Source organism: Larus michahellis, chromosome 1 (assembly GCF_964199755.1).
Source record: "Larus michahellis chromosome 1, bLarMic1.1, whole genome shotgun sequence".
In the NCBI taxonomy this organism is placed as follows: Eukaryota; Metazoa; Chordata; class Aves; order Charadriiformes; family Laridae; genus Larus; species Larus michahellis.
Genome location: NC_133896.1, coordinates 68,551,787 through 68,573,735, shown reverse-complemented (window position 1 = coordinate 68,573,735; position 21,949 = coordinate 68,551,787). Strand labels below are relative to the sequence as shown.

General features: G+C 51.8%; 2 protein-coding genes across 3 annotated transcripts; both read left to right on the top strand.

The window, feature by feature from the left end:
• The first annotated feature begins 225 nt into the window (after positions 1 to 225).
• Positions 226 to 9,230, top strand: HDHD5 (haloacid dehalogenase like hydrolase domain containing 5). Of its 2 annotated transcripts, XM_074584722.1 has the most exons (8): positions 226 to 473; positions 613 to 813; positions 1,133 to 1,245; positions 2,430 to 2,523; positions 3,011 to 3,044; positions 3,452 to 3,626; positions 3,934 to 4,122; positions 4,713 to 9,230. In XM_074584722.1, exons 1-8 carry the CDS (start codon positions 375 to 377, stop codon positions 5,080 to 5,082), a joined length of 1,275 nt encoding a protein of 424 aa, XP_074440823.1. In that variant the 5' UTR covers positions 226 to 374; the 3' UTR covers positions 5,083 to 9,230. The 2 variants fall into 2 exon arrangements, with proteins under 2 accessions (XP_074440823.1, XP_074440812.1); XM_074584711.1 differs by lacking the exons at positions 1,133 to 1,245; positions 2,430 to 2,523 and having other exon boundaries at positions 274 to 473.
• A 7,128-nt stretch (positions 9,231 to 16,358) lies between these two features.
• On the top strand, positions 16,359 to 20,835 carry TMEM121B (transmembrane protein 121B). The gene has a single exon (XM_074572534.1). It carries the CDS (start codon positions 16,359 to 16,361, stop codon positions 17,508 to 17,510), a length of 1,152 nt encoding a protein of 383 aa, XP_074428635.1. The 3' UTR covers positions 17,511 to 20,835.
• Positions 20,836 to 21,949: the final 1,114 nt, after the last annotated feature.

Below are 21,949 nucleotides of genomic sequence, written 5' to 3'. Positions count from 1 at the left end.
GCTGTAATCGCTTTGGAGAGGGTCTCACACCCTCTCGCTTCCCCCCACCTCCCCTCGTTCGGGACCCCGCACCCCGCTCCCTCCGCGGGGCTGTCGGTACGCGCTCCCCCGCCGCCCTCCTTCACCCCAGCCCTCCCCAAACTTGCCAATCCTCTGCTCCCAGGCAGACAGGACCCCACCACCCCCCTTCCCGGGGGACGGTGGCCCGGCCCCTTCCTGACCACGCTCGGGCTGAAGGCGGCCATCCCTCCGGCCCGCCCCGGTCCCGCCCCGCCGGGCCCCGCGCCTCGCTGGGAGCTGTAGTCCGGGAACTACGAGCCCCGGCGTGCCCCACCACCGGGACGGGCCGCGGCGGGGGAAGAGAGCGGCTCGGCATGGCGCTGGGCAGCGGCTGCCTGCGGGCCGGGCGGGGGCTGCTGCGCGCCGCGGGGCCGCGGTCACTGCCCGCTCGGGGACGCTGCGCCGGGGGCCGGGTGAGCAGCGGCGGCGGGGGGCCGGGCCCGTCGGCCGCGCTCTTGCCGGCGGGGCAGGAAGGGCGCTGCGGGCCGGGGCGGTGGGGGAGAGGGAAGGGCTCCTGGCGGCGGGTGACCGTCCCTTCCGCTCGCCTTGCAGCCGCCGGCCTTCGGGTTCCTCTTCGACGTGGACGGGGTGCTGGTGCGGGGCAGCCAGGCGGTGCCCGCCGCCCGCCGGGCCTTCCAGAGGCTGTCGGACGGCGGCGGGCGGCTCCGGGTGCCCGTCGTCTTCCTCACCAACGCCGGCAACTGCCTGAGGTCGGCCAAGGCCCAAGAGCTCTCCCAGGCACTGGGGCTGCAGGTAAGGGCGGCCGGGCCGGGGGCGAGGCGGGATGGAGCTCCACGGCCCTGGGAAGCGGCTTCTTTCACGGTTCCCCCCCCCACCCCGTTCAGGTGTGCCGGCTACGGAGGGGAGCACCGGGAGGAGGAGGGGGAGGAGGAGGAGGGAACCCACCCGGGCTGGGAGGTGGCAGCCCCACCGAGTGACCAGCCCTCGGCCTGAGGGGATGGAGGGAGGCAGGTGGCAGCCGGGGTTGAGGACATGACCCCACCACAGGGGAGGAGGGAGGGGAAATATCATCCCCTTGGATCCCCCCTCAGCCTTGCCTCCCCTCCTGCAGGTGTCCCCGGAGCAGGTGATCCTGTCACACAGTCCCCTGCGGCTCTTCAGCCAGTTCCACCACAAGTGCATGCTGGTGGCCGGGCAGGGGCCCGTGGAGGAGAACGCCCTGAAGTATCCTTTGCTGTCCCTGCCTCCTGGGGCTCTGCGCCTCCCATTGCCCCTTCCCGGATAAAGGCTGCTGCTCCTGCCCTGCCCGTACCCCTGGCACTCGCTTGGTCAGCTTGTAGAAGTGCAAGGAGACAGAGGTGTCACTGGCCTCGTCTTATGGGGAGGCACCCTCACGGAGAGGCTCAAACGCAGGCACTAACTGGTCACGTCCATCTTGGTCACCTCCTGGCTGTCCCCATTCTCTGGCTTCTCACACTGATTACCTCTCCCATGACTGCTGCTCCCATTGGCAGGATGTCATCATGAGGACTCCCGTCAGCTTTGGGCCTCTCTCACTTTTGAGATAAAATTGTGCTTCTCCCATTCTTTCACGGCAAAGTGCATTAGAGATCATTCCCAACTCTCCTACAGCTAAGGTTTTCCTCAGGAATCTGACAGCAATGGAAGGCACTCAAATATCGATTCACAGCGTTGCAGTGCAGGGACGTGGTCTAAATGACAATCCTGCAGACATATTGCCTGGCTGAGGCGGGGGCACTGCAGGTCTGACATGTCCCTTGTCTGCGAGGAGGTAAGAACTGCCTGCAGGGTTTGCGACATCTAATCCTGTACGCACAGAGTCACACCCTGTACTTAACGTTTAACTGCATTTGGTACAAAACCTTGGCCCATCCCTATGTTTCCCAAGGTCAGTAGGGCAAGCTAAGGGCAAGGTGTTCTGCAAGCAAATGCAACTCATCCTTCACTTGCATAGTTTTATCGGCACAGACCATTTTCTTTTCAACAACTGAGCAGACCAGAGCTTCACTGATTTTGCTTCTAGCCAAGAAGTCTGACCAGCCCCCCTGCACTGCACCGATATGAGAACCCTGGCCTCAAAGGTCTCCCAAAGTACATCCATTCTGTCTTGGAGCGACCTCTGTTCTTTGCCTAATTCCAGGGATTGCTGATCTCGAACTAAATCACCTAAGCCTGGGTTGTTTTCTAACCTTTAGGGCCACCTGTAGGCTGAAGCACAGCATAGAGTTTGACTGAAAGGCATGAGGTTATGCATTATTAAGTTAAATAACTGCTCTATTACTAGGACTTGTATTCCTTAATCCTGTAGATGCTTTTGCAAGTAACTTAAAAAAACAATAACATAAAAACCCCAAGTCTCCACAACTTTCCTTGATGGTCTGAAATAGCCTGGGGTTCAAGCATGTGGTCACCATGGAGGCCCTGAGGAAGGCATATCCCCTCTTAGACATGGTGGATCAGAGCCGGAGGCCAAAGGAGCTGGTAATTTCCTGATGCATCAGTGGAACGGGTGGTCTGGGGTAGTGGTGCTTACGGCGTATAGTGTGGGGTGGAGAAGCTGCAGAGGTACAGAGCAGCTGGCTGCTAGTGACTTTCTTTAGCAAGAGCCCGGGACTGGTACTGTGCAGCCAGCATCTCTTTGCTCTTTCCAGCGTCAGCTCCTGCAGGAAGGGCACTGACTTTCCCCTCTCTCATGCCGTGTTTGTCTTTTGTTGCTTTTCCTTGCAGTGAGCGGTAAGATGGTTTGGTTGGCATCTCCAGCTCTGAGACAGGAACGCAAGATCTGTGAAATCCAATCTGGGATGGGAGGTGGGGGGAGCGGGGAAATCTTTCTTCAGGATTCCAGGTGGCCTTGTCTTGCCTCTTTATGGGACTGCCTTGGCAGGTTCCAAGGAAGCATTTTTAGTTTTGTTTTGGAGACGGCATTAGGTTTTGCATTACTAACCCAGCCTTCCTTTTTTTCTGGCAGCCTCCTCCCACTACTGGCTTTCCCACTATAGAAGGTAAGCAATAGCCTTTGTTTACATATGAACAGCAAGCAGAAAGAACAGCAAGGCAAGCCAGCTGGGATGGGAGCTAATGATGTGCTGTTGGCTCATCAATATCCACAGGCAGCTTATTCAGAGGACGCAGTCAGGAGGCAGCCTCGCTGCCCTCAGGCAGTGTGAAGCACAGGCTTGATAAGAGCAAAGCCAGCTTTTCTCCATGCCACGCTCCAGTGTCTGTGACAGATGACGCATGTGGTGCAGTGATGTGCAGACTGGAGCCCTGGCTCCAGCCATGTTCCAACAGTAGCTGTATTAGTCAGGGCATCCCAGCAGAGGAGTGGTTTTTGCTAGTGGGTGGCTTTTGGTAGTGGGTCCTATACTTGGATGCTGTGAGTTTCCAAGCATCTCTTGAAATCTTCCAGGGGTGATTCTGTTTGGTGAGCCGGTGAGGTGGGAGACAAGCCTGCAGCTTATTATTGATGTACTCTTGAGCAATGGGAACCCTGGGGCAGAGCTGCAAGATATACCATACCCCCATCTGCCTGTCCTTGCCTGCAACATGGATCTCCTGTGGATGGCCGAAGCCAAGATGCCCAGGTGAAAAGCATGTGTGGTACTTGTTTTAGCCTATTTCATGCATCTCTCCTGCAGATGGTCTTTTCTTACTACAGTTTTTAGCATTAGAGTTTGACTGTATGGCATAATTAGCAGCAGAGATATGAAAACTGCTTGAGAAAAAAAGACTAAAATTTTCAAGAAGCAAAAGCCAGACCACTGCCTGTGGATAGATACTGTGTCCAAACCAGGCAGTACCCTGGCTATAGCGAATGGTCCTCCTCACTGAAGAATGTTTGCTACTTCAGTGGTGTGACTGGGGATACTGATGACCTCCTTTCTGGAGCAGGTTTGGCCATGGCACTTTCCTTCTCTGCTTGGAGAACATCTACAAGAAAGTAACAGGCCGGGAGCTGAAGTATGAGGCCTTGATTGGCAAACCCAGCACAGTCACCTACCGCTATGCCGAATACTTGATACAACAGCAGGCAGAGAAACAGGGCTGGAAGTCTCCCATCCGACGTCTCTATGCAGTTGGGTAAGAGACTGTTTTTCCTGATGGTTTCCCTGGGGAGTTGCATACTGACTTCTCTTAAGTGTTTTTTTTTAATGGATATTTCTAAAATGAATACCAAAATCTCCATGGCATCTCTGGAGCCTCACATCCTGGAACAGGGGCTTGCTAGCTTTTTGCACCCTATGCTTTTAAAAATTTGAAGGGTCCTGTCAACCTAGAGGAGCTGTTACTGTGGGATGCAGAGCGCATGTAGCATGACTGGATTAAAGAAAAAGTTAAAGAGACTCAGATGTAGTACCATTAGCCCAGTTAGGCCAGGCACTTTGGGATCGTAGGGAATACATTACAGTAATGGCTGAAACTGCTATGGGCACTTTGGACGTGTCTTTTCCCCTTTGAAAGATGTTTGTGAAGCATATGGCCTTCACCACAGCTGAACAGGACAACCCAGTAAGTAGACTTACTGGCCCAGTCTGGGTGGTTCTCTTGATATTAGCAAATACCTTGCACCGCTTCCTCCCTTAGTGCTGCCTTAATCCCAGTCTGCCAGATCCAGAAATTGATGCATGGTCTAGTTTCTTATTTATGTTTCACGCTGTGACCTTATCCAGGGATAACCCTATGTCCGATGTCTATGGGGCAAACCTCTACAACAGCTACCTCAAGTCAGCTCACCAGAGCCAGGTCCAGGCTGGGGTGAAGAGGAGCCCGCAAGCAGCCAGTCCCCAAACCGAGGATCACCTCCAGCTGAGGAAAGACTGCAACAATTCAGTGGAGAGCTGTGAGTCGATTCTGGTCTGCACTGGGGTTTACCGCCACAATGCAGATGTTCCCAGTAAAACAAAGGAGTTCACGACAGAGACGGTGTTCCACGGCCATCGGGACTTTTGCTTTGACCCCAGCCTGGTGGAGGCATCTTACATAGTGCAGGATGTGAATGATGCTGTGCAACTTGCTTTCAAGAAGGAGAACTGGAGCTAGGGTTAAGAGAGGTGTGCCTAGAGATCTACTGTCAGGGATTTTATGTACCGGAAAGGGAAGAGGGGAGGAACGGGGAGAGACCTGGGGTGATCATCTAATCTGGCCAACAAGAAAGAAAACTCCCTGTCTCAGCACTAAAAGCCACTTGCTTTTATTGGTACTCATCTGCAATCCTGACAGCTGCCGGCAGGCTTTCAACTGTGAACGTACATTGCTGCCATCAATAATTGAGCCATTATGGAAACCAGGGTATAAGGAGAAGGCTTGCCCTAGCAATCCCAGTTCTGTTTGGTCATCAGAGTTCTTTCCTTTCCACCCTTTGCGCATGAAGATCCAGCAAGCCCCACTCCCCTCCTCGTGATGTGTTTGAGGATGAAGCTCTTCCCCGCGCAAGGAGCCGCTATCAGCCAACGTACCATTCAGACAATGTGCTATTCGTCCAGTCTGTGACGTGAGCGCACCAGAAGTTGTGTTGTGGTGGCACTTTGCCAAGGGAAGGCTTTACGCCTTAACATTCTCCTTATGAAGAATAAGTGCCTACGGACTTTAACAAATTCTGTTTGCTTGGGGATTTGCCACTGCATCACTGTCAGTCTGAAACAAAGTCCCATTTTGCAGTCCTCTGGCAGCTATGGAGAGGCCAGGCCCCCTCAAAGGAAGCTGCAGTAGCCAGAGCAACTTGCAGCAGGGCTGAGGGGAAAGTTGTATTATTCCCTCCTGCCTGTTTAGCGTTCTGTGAACACTTCTGACTTTTTCCATCCTGCTAGGGAGCCAGCAGCCTGCTCTCAATAGCAGAGGAAACCACAACAGAGTCTGAATTTCCAGAGGTCTCTTTGCCCAGAACTCGGTGTTGCATCAAGAGGCTGTTTCAGCACCCAGCCTGACCCCAGCTGTTGCAAGGGACATCCCCCTGCTCCAGCTGGCACAGCTTCCAAAGAGAGGTCCCTCTTTGGAACAAGGGCTAACCAGAAAGAGTCACAGCCCACCTTTGCTCCTTTCTTGCATGCAAGGATTGAAAGAGGAGGTCACCAAGCCAGGATGGTGCCTGAGCCCCAAGTCCCCAGTCTTCATCTTTTAAAGTACAAACGTATCCGTTCTTCACTTGCTTTTTTCCTCTCTTCCCTTGTGTGGTTTGAATCTCAGGGATACCCCATATGGCCTGATCCCTGTTCCCTCCTCTTCCTTTAGCATACAGGTAGAGTCCTTCTAATATGAACTATCAGCAAGGACTTGCCTGCCCAGGAACATTTCCATATCCCTAATGACATGTACCTTCTACTGCCTCTGTTCTCCTAGTTTGGGCTGTGCAGAGAAAGATCAAGATCTGTGTCTCCATAACAGTCCAAAGAAGCTAAGCAAGCACTGCTTGAAAGACTAGCTCAGTGAGGAGTGTCTTAATTCTAGAGGAGCACTGTGATTTTAGAAGCATAAATCAGTTTGCATATGTGATCGAAAGCCTTTGGAACCAACACAACTGAGTTGGTGTTCCTAGTTATACTCAGCTCACACCAACTGAGAGATCAGAAATAGGTCTGCTCTGCCTCCTCTTTCTCCCTGCTTTACCAGGCAGCTCCATACACAGGGTACAAACAAGATGTTCTGCACAGAAATTGGAGTTGTTCTTAATTCAGATCTCAGCATCCATGTGCACTGACATTCTGCTTCAGCAGCTCTCCATCTTCTTGACACATGTATCCGCCTTGGAAGGTCACACTGCAGAGCAGGCTCTGTTCTTATCATATGCCAGGCTCTGCTGTGTGTCTGAAGGGAACTGGGTGCACCATCAGTGACTCCGGCAAAGAGGTTCTTCTCTGGGGCTTCTTTATAGCTTATTTTATGAATAGGAGTGGAAAGGTATTCTGTTTGGATTAATTTCCCTCCTCTGAAATTCATAGCGGGAAGCAGTCTCTTCCTCTCTTAGCGCTAGCTGGGGTTCTTCTTCTTTGTCTTATCAGAACAAGAGTCGCTTGGCTTCTTCTAAAATCAGCTGTAGCGTGAGGAACTCAATCTTAAATTTGAATTTTTTGCCTTTTACTGAGGGGGAAAAGAAATTACTGTTTCATCTATTTGCACAAGACAAGGGCTTGTCTCCAGTTTCCAGAAAAGTAAGTACAGGGAAGGACTTTGCATATAACATAGGGAAGGTCTTTTAGCTTTCAGCACATTTCCACAGTCACAATTGTGCTGTGGACCCAGAGTGCAAGGCCTGAAAGCGGAGGTCCAAAACCCATTTATTCATAAACTAGCTCCAGTGTCCCTCAGCCTTGCTTTTCGGAGGTGCCATCCAGCGCAGAAAGGAACGCTCCCTTTCCTTGCAGTATTTGCTAAGTTGTGTGATAACTTTTATAGGATTAATTGGGAACAGTCTTCTAGACCATGATTACATAGACCCAAGAGAGCTGGTTGCTGGCAATAACTGCTCGCCACACCTTCGATTTGGCAGGTACTTATCTGCCGAAATACCAAGGTCTGTCCATCTGTGTGTGCGCAGTAACCTTTGGCAGAGCTCTTTCTTGTTACTTGTTAAGACTGCGGTGCCGGTTTCTCAAAGACAAGGTGCTGCTAAACCAGTGTTCCCCGAGGGGTGTAGTGCTGCTGAATCAGCTATCCGAATGGAGCCATGGGCACTGGCTGCTGCTCCGATGATGGCGGTAGCTTTGTGGAAGGAACATGCAGAAGAATTTTGAGAAATCACAGGCAGTTTGTAATTCGATATCAGCACGCATGGCACATCTCAGCCAGAAGTGAGGTAGGTAGCACAAGGAATGAGGTAGCACCTCCTTCGAGAAAGGACGGGGTTTGCATTTGCACAGAGAGTGAGCCAGGCATCGCCATCTTTGGAACAGCAGTGGAGGTGAGCTGATTGATGTGAATCTGCTTCAGATTCCAAATCTGCTTTTGGCTCCAGATTTGTTTTTTCACCACGTTAGTGCTGAAACAGTGCTCTGGGAGTCTTAAAAATGCGTAGGAGGAACTTCAGTGAGAAGGAGTTTAAGAAATGCTTTGCTTGCGAGTTGAAATTGTACAGAAGGGAGGGGAATTCTGGAAGAATCTTGTACCCTTTCCCCAATTCTTACCAAGTAAGGTTGCATAAAAGGCTCTGCTTGTTCATCTGTGCACTAATTAGTCAGATGGGCTGCCCTTGGCCTGAGCAACACAGAGACCTTTCCCCTCTTCCCCTGCTCAGCTCCTTGAAACAGTGCACTTTGTCCAAGTCACTGCCCAGGAATTGCATGGACACAGTGGACGGGGTAGGAAATCTGGGTTCTCTAGCCACTGTTGGCTACTGATTTGATTGTGAAAGATTTCTACAGACAAAAGGGCTTGCCAGGTCACCTCTGTTCCACGAGTTTTGCACTAGAGTGCTGTGCAGGCTTCTAGCTTATCTGTGGTTCATTTAGGGACATCTGTTATTGCTAGAATTCAGTGAAATTCTTTTTCTTTCAAATTGCAGCTTCCTGGAATTAGCTTCAAGTGTGGCTGGTACAAAACTTTTCCTTTGTCTCATGTATTGCACAGAAGTGTTACTTCTGAAGCCGTATTTCTCTCATTTGGAGGAAGCATACTTCCGTGCAGATTGTGGGACCAAGCAGGAGAGGGGACTTCACTTGCTGGTCTCCTGCCTTAATATTCATACGGTGCACTGCCCTATACAACAAACACGGTGAAGATCTGATCCTAACAACTCCCTCTTCCACAGATGGATGGGTTTTAGTCAAGCCTAAAGGGAGCATGCAGTGAGATGAGGCAACTGAGAATAGCAGGGAGGAACCGGAGAAGGGCTAGACCTTGGTTTGAATCTGCAGCAGAGAGCTTTTATGTCATGCAATAACATGGTGGCCAGAGGTCAATTCCTTTATTCTACAGGACACATGCAACTACTAGCCTGGCATTCAGGGAGTCATATAACACTACTGTCCCCTTTCTTACAATCTTAATCCTGGTTTGTCTTTTTCCCTTCAATAAATGGGTAATGTTTCAGATTACGTCATGTGCACTGTAGCAGAGTGATTACATATCATACAGACAAATCACAAGCTGTGATTATTTTAGATTTCATATTAATTTCAACCCAGTTCCAGAGTTGCTCCTTTGATCTAGCACATATATAAAATAATAAAAGATGTTTTCTTTGAAATTAATTTTAACTTGCTGTGTGTACGTTTCTTGAGTGTTATCCTGGTTTGTTTCACATCTTTGCCCTAGAAGATTATCAGGACAAATTCTGTCTTTTGTTCTGTTCATCAAGCCATTCTCAGATTTTCTTGAGGGAACCACCCTGAAAGATACTCCTCCAGCGATTCTTTTGACTGAGCCAAACTACAATTTCCTGTAAGTTCTGCATCAGGCGAGATGAGTACAACTTTGACCATTCCTACTCTGTAGGGGGAGAAAAGAAGGACACAACAGCTATGATGCCCTGACTGACTCTTCACAGTGAAGACTAGTTTTGGGATGCCACCTGTGTAGGAGGTGCTTTCAGGGTAGGCATTCAGTTGTGACCTGACCTAAGCAGTTGTTTGTAATGATTACATGTACTGGGTGGGGAAGCCACAAGCTAGATGCCACCAACTTAACTGCTATTGCAGATGAAGAACAAGCCTAAGGGCGTATGGAAAGCCACCCTTACCACTAGAAGCTCACTTGGCTCTATGTTAAAGTCTTTGTGATCATAAAAGAAACCGAACTTTGACAAGAGTCATGCCCTGGTACCTTTTGAAAAAGGTGCGTGGAGTTAAGGAGACATATACTAACTGGCAAACTTTCAGATTAGAGCCAAAATCTTCCACTAATTTCAGCAAATGGAAAATTAAAGATCCTACTAGGTGAAAACCACCAGCTTTAATGATCTAGAAACTGCCAATTCACCTGCGTTGTTCTTGTAAGATATTCCACCAGAAGGTTTTTCCATCTACAAAGTTCACAGCTCACAGGAGGCACGTTAGAGAGGAAAACAAGCATGATTCAGAGTCCTGAGAACTCAGTGTTGAAAGGAACAATCGATAAAGCAGTAAAAGCAGTTTTGGAGGAACTGGACAAAGACTCCCATCCTCAGCCGAGAGAGGAATTGAGTTGTATTCTACGTCCTGGAGAAATTACCTAAGGCCCTGACCACTAATGAATAATAATAAAAAGCATTAACCAGCTCTCTCCTTTTATCCAGTACTCCAGTAGTTGGAGCACTCACCCAAGATAGGGTGTATCAAGGTTTAGTTAGGCAGAAAAAGATCAAAACCTGAACCTCTCAGATGAACGCTTTTAATCTCACTACGCTATTGTCAAAGCAAAAGGGCAGCCTAGGGTTAAGATGTTCCTTGTAGGAGACAAGCCTTAGCTGGAAGATAGGCTCCCATACAAGTCCTTAACCATCAAAGGAGCAGAGTGAAACATTAGGCATCATGAAACACTGAAGAAGGAACAACTTGAACAAGAGGGACTGAGAGCCCTATTGAAGTTGGAGTTTGCTCCCAGGTGGATGTGGTGAGAAACGCCTACCACAGAAAGTGTTTCATCAATGGCTTCTGGTGAACCTTGAACACAAGCAGTTACCTGCTCACCCTGGAACAGACCTTGGCCCTTTAGGGGCATGCCCAACCCTTCCTTTACTGAATCTACCTAACCTCAATCCTAAAAGCACAAGTCTTTATGGATTTATGTGGCCACACAGTCGATTTGATGAAAATTACGCATTTAAAGACCTTTATAGATCCGGACTGGAACAATTTAAAACCCCACATCAGCAAGGCAGCTATAGGTTCTCTAGGAACCAAACCATTCCATCAAGAAAGCACTTCTCCCTAATTCACTATAATAAACCTGCTTTTCCCTTTCAGTCAGTTCAGCTACTAAGAACTTTCTCCTTAAGGTCAGTTCCAATACACACTGTGTGCTAAGACTGAGTAAAGTATAAAATACTAAGAGCAAACCTCAAATCCTCTTCATTCTCCAAACCCCTACCCTGCTACAAGCATAAAAAAACCCCCCCAACTTTGCATTTTATGCTGGTATCAAGAGCTCTTTGAGATGAAATGTAATTACAAGCAATAGATTGTTACACTTTTATACCTTTTTGAAGAGTATCTGGATTCCCCAAACCATAATACTGGATCAGCAATTTAGTTATAAAGACTCTGTTCGGAGGCAGACAAACTGAAGCGTCTTTGAATTTTGGCGAGGTGAAACTCTTCTACACTTGCCTGTAACTTCAACCCTGACTGTTTGAATGTGTTAGATAAGTGCAGTACAAAGCGTGTGTCACAGAATCCCAGAACCTTCCTTTCCCACACAAAAGGCATTTTAAGTATGGTTAGAGCAGATTATGCTCCAACTCACTGAGATCAGCTTTGCCTCCTTCCCTCCCACTGCTGCCAGTTTCTGACAGCTTACTGCAGGGTATAATTAGGGATTTAGTCTCTGGTCTTTCTTTCAGGCATATATTTGCCTCAATTTTATTTTTTTTCCTTCCCCCAAGAAACTGAGTCATTATTTTGTTTCCCTCTTGAGTTTCTGCCCTCAAGAAAGTTTTGCCTTTCCCTCAGCAGGAGGGTTTTTGAGGGCACACCACCTGTTTCCACTAGTAGTGTAAACTGGAAATGGTAGCATTTTAGATATTCGGTATGACTATTTCACAAAACTCTGTTGTCCGCCGCTTGCCTTGTATATGTATACATACACATATCTGTGCATACACATAAATACATAAAGAAGCCAGAAACATAGCTTTGGAGCTGCTGAAGAGTAGAAGCTATTTATAGTTCAGCCTTTTAATGTTTTAACAGTAACGGTTAAGCACTAACACTTCCAGGGACTGCACATTGCATTAAATAACTGGATCACACGGGAAGCATCAGCTTGTCATATCTCATCCTACAGTGCGCTACAAAAAGCCCTTCAGTGCTTTCTCAAGTAGAAGACATTTCTCCCCTCGCTCCCATTTTAAGGTACAAGCACAAGTTCTGCTTCCTTCCACACAAATAAGCTCTTTTCCTATTCTCACCTGGATTTTCGGGTTGTGTTTGCCCTGCTGGAGCCCATGCTCAGCCCAAGGAAGCCCTGGAGCTCCCACCCTCTTTCCCAGTGCTCCCCCATTCCTGCTCATAGCTCCCCTTGCCCTATAGCCAGAGGTCCCTGTTCCCACCTGCCTACCTTGGATGCAGGGACCTTCCCAGCCTCAGCAGGGATCCTTCAGTCTCTGGAGAACCATTTCCATAAGCCTCCTCTTGCCCTGCTCACACAGCCTCAGCCCAGCAGGACCACATTCCCCAGGCTCCAAGAGGTGCCACCCCCTTCAGTAGGCGCGTGTGACCCCAGGCAGGCCCATTTAGCACCCAGCTTCCCCCACAGCTGCCTCATTTCCTTCGTTCCCTGAGCTCGTCACATCACCTGGCTCAGGGGTCCCCATCCAATTGCACTTACCCCAGCAGGTGGGACGGATGCCAGTCGTGCAAGAAACAGACTCAAACCTTTGTGAAACGAGGCTCTGGACTGAAAGCAGAGGAGATACGAGTGCCTACAGGCAGGCTGCCAGGGCAGCTAAGTGAGCATGTCCAGCCTACGGCGCTCAGGGAAGCGCATTGCCCAGGAAACCTGGAGCAGGAGAGCCAACAAGGCAAAGCCGTCACCGTCTGCTGCACAGGTAGGGCAGGAGCAGCCCTCTCTGCCTGAAGGCTGTTGCCCTGAGCAGCCCAGTTGGATGCTTGGTTGTCACTCCGCATCCTCTCGTAGAAGCGGAAAACTTTTCTTGCGGTGGAATAGGTGAATGTGGTAGGAGCAAGAGCAATTTAGCCAACCCTCAGAACTGACCACACATTAATCATGCCAGTGACACAAGTGCTGGCTTAGCCTGAGAAGGGTCAGGTGAACGTACCCACCTTAGATAAAGGCCAGGATCCAGTATGTAAGAATGGGATTTTTACCCTCTACCCTTGATCATGCACACTTACACTGACATCTAACCCAGCCTTTCCATGGAAACCAAATTAGGAGACACAGCCTGTGTCGTTCACAAACGCTCGCTGCCACCCTGAGCCATCCTGAACTGGGCAACTCCCAACACCACCAGTCAAAGAGAAGCAGCACTGGGCCCTGCTCGAACCTGAAAGAGCAACGCAGACAGCAAACGTCCTCCTGGGCTCCATGGCCTCGAGCCTCACGCTCCCTATATGACAGAGACCACCCAACGGAGCCCTAAGCAAGGTTTTTGCGAGGTTGTACCAAACCAGTAGTCAAAGCAATTGTTTGGCCATGTTTTGTTTAATTTGGCAGGCAAATCTGTCAAAGAGAGAAAGCCTTGCCAGGGAAACACGCAGCACTTTCACCGCTGACAAAGTCCACCCACCTTGAGAGGCTGGAGAGCAAAGCAAACACCATGGCACCGTATCTGCCAAGGAAAGGCGAGGCAGCTCACTGCTCGCTTCTCCTCTTGCATCTTGAATGACCTCCGACTAAGCTGCTGGGCTGAGTGGTGCTGCATTGCTCCTGTCACGCAAAAGCTTGCTGTTTTCCCATGCCGGGTGGCTGTGGCCCAGCACCATACCCCAGCAATGCAGAGGGAAGTGTGTCCTCCACGTCACCACGGAGGCAGCAGCGTGGCAGCACCTCCGAGACATCGACATGGGATATGGATAGTGGAGAGCAGCCTGTGGGGAAGGGCAGAGGGGATGCCGGAGCTGTGACGCCTGAGCACAGCACTGTACAGGGCTGTCTGGAGGCTGCTGGGAGAGGTCCTCAGCCTCTGGCTGCCACCCAAGTCACCTGGTAGAAAATAAATGGTGACAGCCCTCTTTGGATTCACCTGATCTTAAACTTGGGAGTGCCAGTGATGCTTGTCACAACTACAAGGCTAGCGGTGCTGCCTGCTGCGTCCTGGTCCCTCTGCAAGCACCTGCAGAGGTGACCTGCCTGTTTTGCCCTGGGGTGAAGCCTCGTGTGCTCCATCCTGGGACCAGGCTAGGATACACCAGCCCATTCACTGCCCTCCAGGCTGGACTGTTCTTTTGAACACTCATATTTCTTATGATATGCTATAATTACTGACCTTCTTAAAGTGAAGTATTTTTATTTGCTAACTGAAATGTGGAATTAGGGAGAAAGGGCCCTTAGACAGCAAGGCAGCGCATGCGTGTTCAGTCTCATCTGATGCTACGTACCATGACAAGGTGAGTTAGAGGAAGGCAATGAACACAAGCAGTGCTGATGCAAGGTTGAATCTTGGCAAGTGTATCCTGGCATCAAAAACACGATGTGTGTGTAGCAGAAAACAGGTGTCCCCCATCCTAGCTACAACCCAGCCACGCAGGCAACGGCAGCAGAGAAGCACCAGCATAGACTTCAAAGCAGGATAGCTACCAGCACAGGAGACCATGGGAATACATGTGTGGTGTTACCCCAGTTCAGAGGTCGTACCATTTCAGTACTGTGCCCAAGTGACTACGTTAAAGCTTGCACAGTCTCCATTTATCTTTTCCCCGCTCTGTTTTGACCATGCTTTTAGAAAATTTACCTGTGCTCCCTCACTCCAGTCTCCATTGGCAATAATGCTTTTGCTGTGATTCCTCTTCATCTTCCCCTGCTTTTCCTGTTGATTATTCCTATGTGCCTAAAGAAATCTTTATGTCAACCCACCTCCAGTTCTCCCCTTCCCCCCTCTCAATTATTTCTTTGTTTCAGGTTTAAGCATGAATTCTCCTGGTACCCCAGACTGATTTCTCTTTGTTGTCAAGAGCAGCCAGTGACATTTAGTGGAGTCGGGCTCCTCAGGCAGCCTGCACCAACATGTATTAGATGGTTGTCACTGCTGCCCTGGATGTCCTTTCCCAGTACTAAGCATCTGGGTTTCGCTCAACCCCATGTATTGATTAGCAACACCCGCAAATGTCAAGCTATGTGGGATCTCTACCACGAAGTGTAGTTAATGCATACATTTGTGGGTACAGCTTATTCAGTATGCTTATTCATCCCCGACAGGCAGCACCCGGCTCATCACCAGTGAGCACAGGTAGGAATGAGGAACTGGTGATGCCGAGCACCAAGCCACTTTGAAACATGATGTGCCAAGTCATGAGACCCAGCCAGCCAACCTCAATTCAGTGCCACTATTAGTGCATCAAGAAAGTCCCCGACTGGTACTTTCAGTAGAAGTCGGAACTTTAGAGATATTCACAAAAATTTAAAGCCACTGTCCCATCATGGCAAGCTAGGCAGAGCCCTCAGTATGTGGCTTGGCTCAACACAGGAAACCGGTGGGGTAAAAGCCACTTACTTTCACATAGAACAGACCAAAAGTACCAGCAGCAGAATGTCCCGTGCCACAGATGAGGAGCCACAAGTGAGTGCTTCACTGTAGGCTCTGCTCCAGGCCACTGGCCCTCCTCTTGGTCAGCCTAGAGAGATCAGGGGAGAGTGAAGTACTTCTAATTTTCTGGAGTGGGTACCAGGGGGCTGTGACATGTCCATGGGTGACTCGCCCAGCCCTGGCTGGCTCCATCCACGGGGGTCTGGGGCCAGGCGGCAGCCGGGACACGCTCCCAGAGATCTGCTTCTATCGCAGCCCCCAGGGACGGGGAGGGGGGGACCCTTCCTTCCCCTCCCCTTCTCGCCCCCCTCCTCCTCTCCCCCGGCCGCACAGCCGCTCTCCGCTCCCCCACCCCCAGCCCACCCATCGCCGCCAGCCGAGACGCCCTCCCTGGCTCAGGCTCCGGCAGCTGCTGCGGTTGCTGCTCGGCGCCGCCCCCGGCCTCCCCCGCCGCCACCCCGCCGCTCGGGCTCTCCGCACCGCTGCTGCTGCTGCCGCTGCCGCTGCCGCTGCCGGTGCGGCGGGGCGGGGGGCGGGCCGGGGGCGGGCCGGGGGCCGCGGCGCGGCCGTCGGGCCCGGCGCGCCGGCTTGGGGGCCGGGGAGGACCATGCACCGCGCTGCCTCCAACCAGCGCTCGGTCTCCTCCTCCTCGGGCTCCTTCCAGCCGCCGCCGCCGCCGCCGCCGCTGCCGCACGCCGCCGACCGGCAGCCCCTCTTCCCGGGGGGCTCCAGCAGCGGCGGCAGCCGGCGGGGCTCGGGGTCGAGCTCGGGCTCGGCGCGGGCCCGCCGCCCCCGCAGCCCCCGCAGCAGCAGCAGCACCGAGGAGGAGGAGGAGGAAGAGGAGGAGGACAGCATCAGCATCAGCAAGCCCCTAGTGCCGCCGCCCGCCGCCCCGCTGCCCGCCGCCGCCTCGCCGCTCCCCAGCATCAGCAGCAGCAGTAGCAGCGGCGGCGGCGGCGGCGGGGGGAGCCCGGGCCGCAGCATGACGGCGGCGGAGCTGTACGGGGCGGCGGCGGCGGGCGGCGGGGCGGCGGGCGGCGGGGCGGCGGCGGGGGCGCTGCTGGGGCCCGGCGGGGCGGCGGGCGGGCGGCGCTGGGGCTTCCAGGCGCTGTCCCTGGTGCTGCTGCTGGGGCAGGGCGCGCTGCTGGACCTCTACCTGATCGCCGTCACCGACCTGTACTGGTGCAGCTGGATCGCCACCGACCTGGTGCTGGCGGCCGGATGGGGCATCTTCTTCTGCCGCAACAGCCGGGCCCGCCGCCGGGAGCGGCCCCCGCCTCCCCCCGGGCCGCCGCCGCCGCACCCCCTGCTGCTGCACGGCCCCCCCGGCGGCCGCGGGGCCGGTGGCCGCGGGGCCGGCGGCCCCCCCCGCGGCGGCGACTTCGCCTACGCGCACCTCGCCTGGCTCATCTACTCCATCGCCTTCACCCCCAAGGCGGCGCTGATCCTGGGCACCTCCATCCTGGAGCTGATCGAGCTGCGCCTGCCGCTGGGCACCACCGGCTTCCGCATCACCCTGGCCCTCTCCGCCCCGCTGCTCTACTGCCTGCTGCGGGCCATCGGCACCGAGGGCTCCGGGCAGCTGCTCCTGCCGCCGCAGCCGCCGCCGCAGCACCGCGCCGCCGCCGCCTTCCTCGCTACCTGCCTCGACCTGCTCGACAGCTTCTCCTTGCTGGAGCTGGTGCTGCAGCCCGGGCGGCCGGCGCCGCTGCCCGCTCCGCTGCGCTACCTCCTCATCGCCGTCTACTTTCTCTGCCTGGCCTCGCCGGTGCTGTGGCTCTACGAGCTCAGCGCCGCCCGCCCCCCCGGAGCCGCCCGGCTCGCCCTCCACCTCCTGCTGCCGGCCGGGCTGCTGGACGCCCCGCTCCTGGCGCTCCGCTGCCTCCTGCTCCTGCGCTACCAGCAGCCGCTCTCCCTCTTCATGCTGAAGAACCTCTTCTTCCTGGCCTGCCGCGGCCTGGAGGCGCTGGAGACCTGCTGCCTCCTCCGCCCCGCCGCCACCCCGCCGCCCGCCAAGTACGGCCCCGCCGCCGCCGCCCCCGCCGCCGCCGCCCCGCTGGCCCACGGGCTCTCCGACGCCGACGTGGGCCCCCACGGGTACGTGAACGCCTTGGCGGTCACCGCCCAGGGCTGAGCCACCCTTACGGCCCCGGCCGCCGCCCCCGGAGGGGCTCCCGCTGCCTCCGGGTCCGCTCCCGGCAGAGTCTCTCTGCGTTTCTGCTCAGGTTCCCGCCGCCGTGGCTGAGCAGGGGAAGGGGACGCGGGCTGTCCCGTCGGACTCTCGCTCTCCTCCTTCCCTTTCCCACGGACAAATGCATCAGCGCAAACCCGACTACCTGCAGGAGCCTACGGCTGACACTTGTCCCTGGAAAACGCACCTGCCCTTCACCACGAGTCTTCTTCTAGTGCTTCTGCCTCTCCGCACTGTTTGGAGGGTCCCACTCTTCCCCTCCCACTCCCCTCCAGGACATCGTCTTGCTTTGTGACCATAAAGGTTTAGTTTTTCCTTTTCCTCGTAAACAACAGGGACCAGTGGTTTTTTGTCCCCTCCTTTAAGAACTCCTGCTGACCACAATGCTGAGATGTGAGGGGGGGTCTGACCAGCAGAGACGTGCCTTTGAGGTGTGGGCAGGACCAAAGGGAGCACGCGTTGGTTTCACTGGGTCCTGCAAAGCTGCCACCTCCGCTTCCCAGCAGCAGAGCTGCAGAGGGTCTTTGCATGCCAGCTGGAGAACCTCCGGGAGCACGCTGGCCGTCTGGTCATTTCAAGCCTAGGAGCCACTTTCTCCAAGCTGAAAATGTCTACCTCTGTGCTTCAACCTTTTGCATCTTATGTTGATTTCACACCTGAACTGTGTAAATCCAGCGTGGACATAATCTAGGGGCTTCGACCCCATTTCACTGCCACCGAGACATTTCTTTCTGGTGAGAACAGGGTTTACAGTAGCCTATTGTTTGCTTCAGGCAGCAGCACCCAGGTGTTGGGGCTCTCATTTCTCTGTGAATATGCATGTTTATGGGATCAGTGTTGGTTTTCTTTTATGCAGAGTGTAGGGTCTCTCTTTCCACAGGCTGGGAAAGCTTTCCGCTGGCCCTCCCTCCATGTCTGTCTGTGAGGACAGAGATGGAGCTAAGTCTGCAAACTGCCCCCACCCCCCGCCCCCGCCATCTCAACCAACAGGGCAGAGGATGTCAGTGTGTCAGTGCTGCTCGGGGGTGGGCCGTGTGCTTGGTGAACCTCCCTCCTCAGCACAGAGCTCCGGAGCTTTGCCGAGAGCCTCCACACCAGCATCCTATCCTCCATGTGCACGTGGTTAAGGGTGGATGGGGAAAAAGTTAGTTGCTAGTAACCTCTCATAGAAACAGAGTTATCTTTGGTTTTAAGCTCCATCAGTGTTCAGTGGGGGTTAAGGCCTGCTCTTCTGCCTGGCTGCGGTTGCTCCTGAAACCAGCCAAATGGAAGCAGGAGCACAGAGGCCACGTTTGGAGGAAGGACTTTGCCCCTCCCAGGCTTATATTTTGTCATCTGGGCAAGGCCGCATTTATTGGGAAAAAGTGTTTCCTGTCCTGAGCCTTTTTTCAAGCTGTCCTGATGGGACAGGGAAATAAAGCACAACCAACTGCTACCCAGAGCCAACAGCAGGACTGCGGGGACAGCCCAGACTTCTCCAGCGCACACATCCATTCTCTCCTTCAGGGCTTCAGGAGGACCTGCATTGGACAAGCCTCCACTGCCTGCTCCACTGGACTCGCTACAACAAAATGTTTACAGTCTGGTAACTTCCAGCTCCCGCTGGCAGAAGCCGGGGGTGCCACGGGGCTCTTCTCCCCCAGCTCTCGGGTGGCCAACGAGCTTCGAGGGGCTCAAAAAGCCCCTAGAAAGAAGGGGGCTGTTCTGTTCCAAGCTGCAGCGAGGATGGGTGACTTGCTGCTCTCCCCATGCCAAACGGAGAGCCAGCAAAAGCTTGGATTAACTCTCCCAACCAGTGCTTTATTTTTAACTTGAGCCCTCACGCGGGCAATTGTGTGAATTTTGGCCAGTGGCCTTTCTCTTCAGTAACTTCTTTTTGTCTGGACAATCTTGGTGCTGTAGTGACTGTGATTGTAAAACTTGGTACTGTGAACTTTTCCTATGTGATGTGAGATGTGTCAAGGGGATGCTATGTTCCTGGCCAAAGGAGGTGTTAATTACAGGTATTTTATGCTTGTACAGATACTTGTTTCCTTGCACCTTCCTTTTTCAGCATTAAACAGATAGTAAAGGCTCAGAAAGAGCTACAGGATTATTCAAGAGAGAAAGAGATGATACCTGTACCTAGGAGTACTCCATGCTTCAGTTAAACAGCTGAAGAAATAAGAAAAAAAAAACCAACAAAAAATCCCACAAACTTTGCCAAAAACAAGGTGAAGGAAAAGCTATTCACCCCCAACTATGTTTTACTGCTCCTATGGCCAAATTCACGATAGCACCAAAGTGCTTAGAACATCCCTAATAGACTGAAGCATAGGCATAGTTGAGACACTGGAAGAATCACAGCAGAGTTATGAACAAGTCTTACTTCAGTACCCCTGTCATAGCACAGAAAGTTGCTGTTTCAACAGCCAGTGCCTTTTTCCATTTAAGACATTATTGAGAAAATGGCATATTTGAAATATATCTAGCCGTGGCATATTCAAACCATTGAGGGTGAAATCACAGTTCAAATTGGACTCAAATCTTGCTTCTTGCTTGGACTCAAATTGCGTCAAATTCATGGACCCAAAGATTGCCCGGGACAGATGACCCCGCAAAGCAACGCCTCTGTTGTGTAGAATTCCTTTGTAGAAACAGAGGCTGTAGTGCCATGGTTTCTAGGTTTAGTAAATGTGCTGTTTGGAGAGCGTAAAGCTTTTGTAGTAGTTGGCTGTACAGAAGCCCCTTTGCAACTAGAAGGGCAGCTCTGCTGCCACTTCAGTTACTACAGGGAAGCGTTTAAAGTTCTTCAGTGTCTTGTTTATAAGCCCGCTCCTCCTTTTGAATTCCCTTCTCTTTGGTAATTGAGCTCTCACTTCCATTTAAACCTTTCTGCCCCATAATAGATCCATTTGCAGAAGAGAGAGACAGCGGTACCATTAAAGTGCAAACAATACCTCACCCGATGCACCTTGCACACCTACCTGTATATTCTGCCACCATTAAATTACTGGTCCAGGTAAATAACACTTTGCTCAACAAAGTTGTGCCATACTGAGACATACGTCCCTTGGGATCCTGTTACAAGCCTTGTAACACAACTCAGCAATTTAGCATTTTACTGCTCTCTGTTTGCTATCCTGACAAGAGAGATGACTACTCCCAGGAGGGGAAACTGAAGTGAGAGATAAGGCCTGTGGCCAATGGACACTTGGCATCCCCCCGGCATTAATCAGAACTTGTATTTTTTAAAAAGCAAGATTGTTAAAATAAAATTAGAAACTCGTGACTGATTTTGCTCTTTTTTACCCTCCTTTGAGTCTTGCTAGGCTATCCAATTTTGCATTCAGGGACCAACAGATGCATTAAAGTTACTTGATTTCCCCATGTTGGATTGCTAAAATAGCATCTGGATTTTTCCCTCAAACTTTTTGTAAGTGAAAGCGAATTCTAAAAGCTGTAACACCAAGGGAGTTATTTGAGAAGGGAATGACTAAGGCAAGAAAATCCAGATGACACTTCTGAGCTTGAATCTATTGAATCTACTGAAATGATTTATAGGAATTCATACCACTTGAGAAAGGCTCATGGGGAAAAAAAGAAATCAGATTTACATGTTAATTGCTGTAAGATAAAAGAAACTTTAAGAAGCAAGATCATCAAGATGACAATTAGTCACATAGTATGAGAAACGGGTTCTCTTTGGAGAAGCATTGAGATCACAGCTGACTCTTGCTTAGCTCCTGTTGGGTTAACTCCTGTACAGACAGGAAACGAAGGTGGCACCCAGTCTGAAGTTTGCAGGGACTGTCCCTTCGTTAGTCTTTCAAGGCACCTGGCTACAGAGAAAGCAAGTTGTCTTAACAGTCCTGCTTCACTGGCCAGCCCTGCACAGAAGTTACAAACACATAAACTTCCTCAGCACCCATTTTGAAGGGGCATGCACCTCCCGCACACGAAGGGCCCTCAGCTGTATCCAGCTCAACTGGATAGAGCTGCAACCCTTTGCAGGAACGTTATGGCACTTGTCCAGCAGTTCACTTCTGGCTCTCAGTTTTGCCTCAGATTTCTCTAAGAAATACTAACATAGGGAGTTAGGCAGAATTAAGGACATAAGGGTTTAAGTAAACATATGCAAAAAGTATTCTTGTTTTTCAATTTAAGGAACAAAACACAAGTTATAAACAAATAAAATTATAAAATACACACAATATTGGCTGCAGGTCAAGAGAACAGACTATCTTCTGGAATACTGGATTTTTAAAAAGCTGAAATAAGACTACCTTAAGATTTTTTGACAAATAAACTTAAAAGGACAGGAAGATGACAAGCTTGTCTGAACACAAAAGAGAAAGGCCTGGATGTATTTACATCTCAGAAGCTGTTACCAGTGGGCTGGA

Bases quoted from the DNA above. Each gene is read 5' to 3' on its own strand.
- TMEM121B (XM_074572534.1), top strand. From the start codon at position 16,359: ATGACGGCGGCGGAGCTGTACGGGGCGGCGGCGGCGGGCGGCGGGGCG.
- HDHD5 (XM_074584722.1), top strand. From the start codon at position 375: ATGGCGCTGGGCAGCGGCTGCCTGCGGGCCGGGCGGGGGCTGCTGCGC. The intron at 474-612 runs GTGAGCAGCGGC...CTCGCCTTGCAG, and splicing joins GACGCTGCGCCGGGGGCCGG to CCGCCGGCCTTCGGGTTCCT. The intron at 3,627-3,933 runs GTGAAAAGCATG...TTTCTGGAGCAG, and splicing joins GCCGAAGCCAAGATGCCCAG to GTTTGGCCATGGCACTTTCC.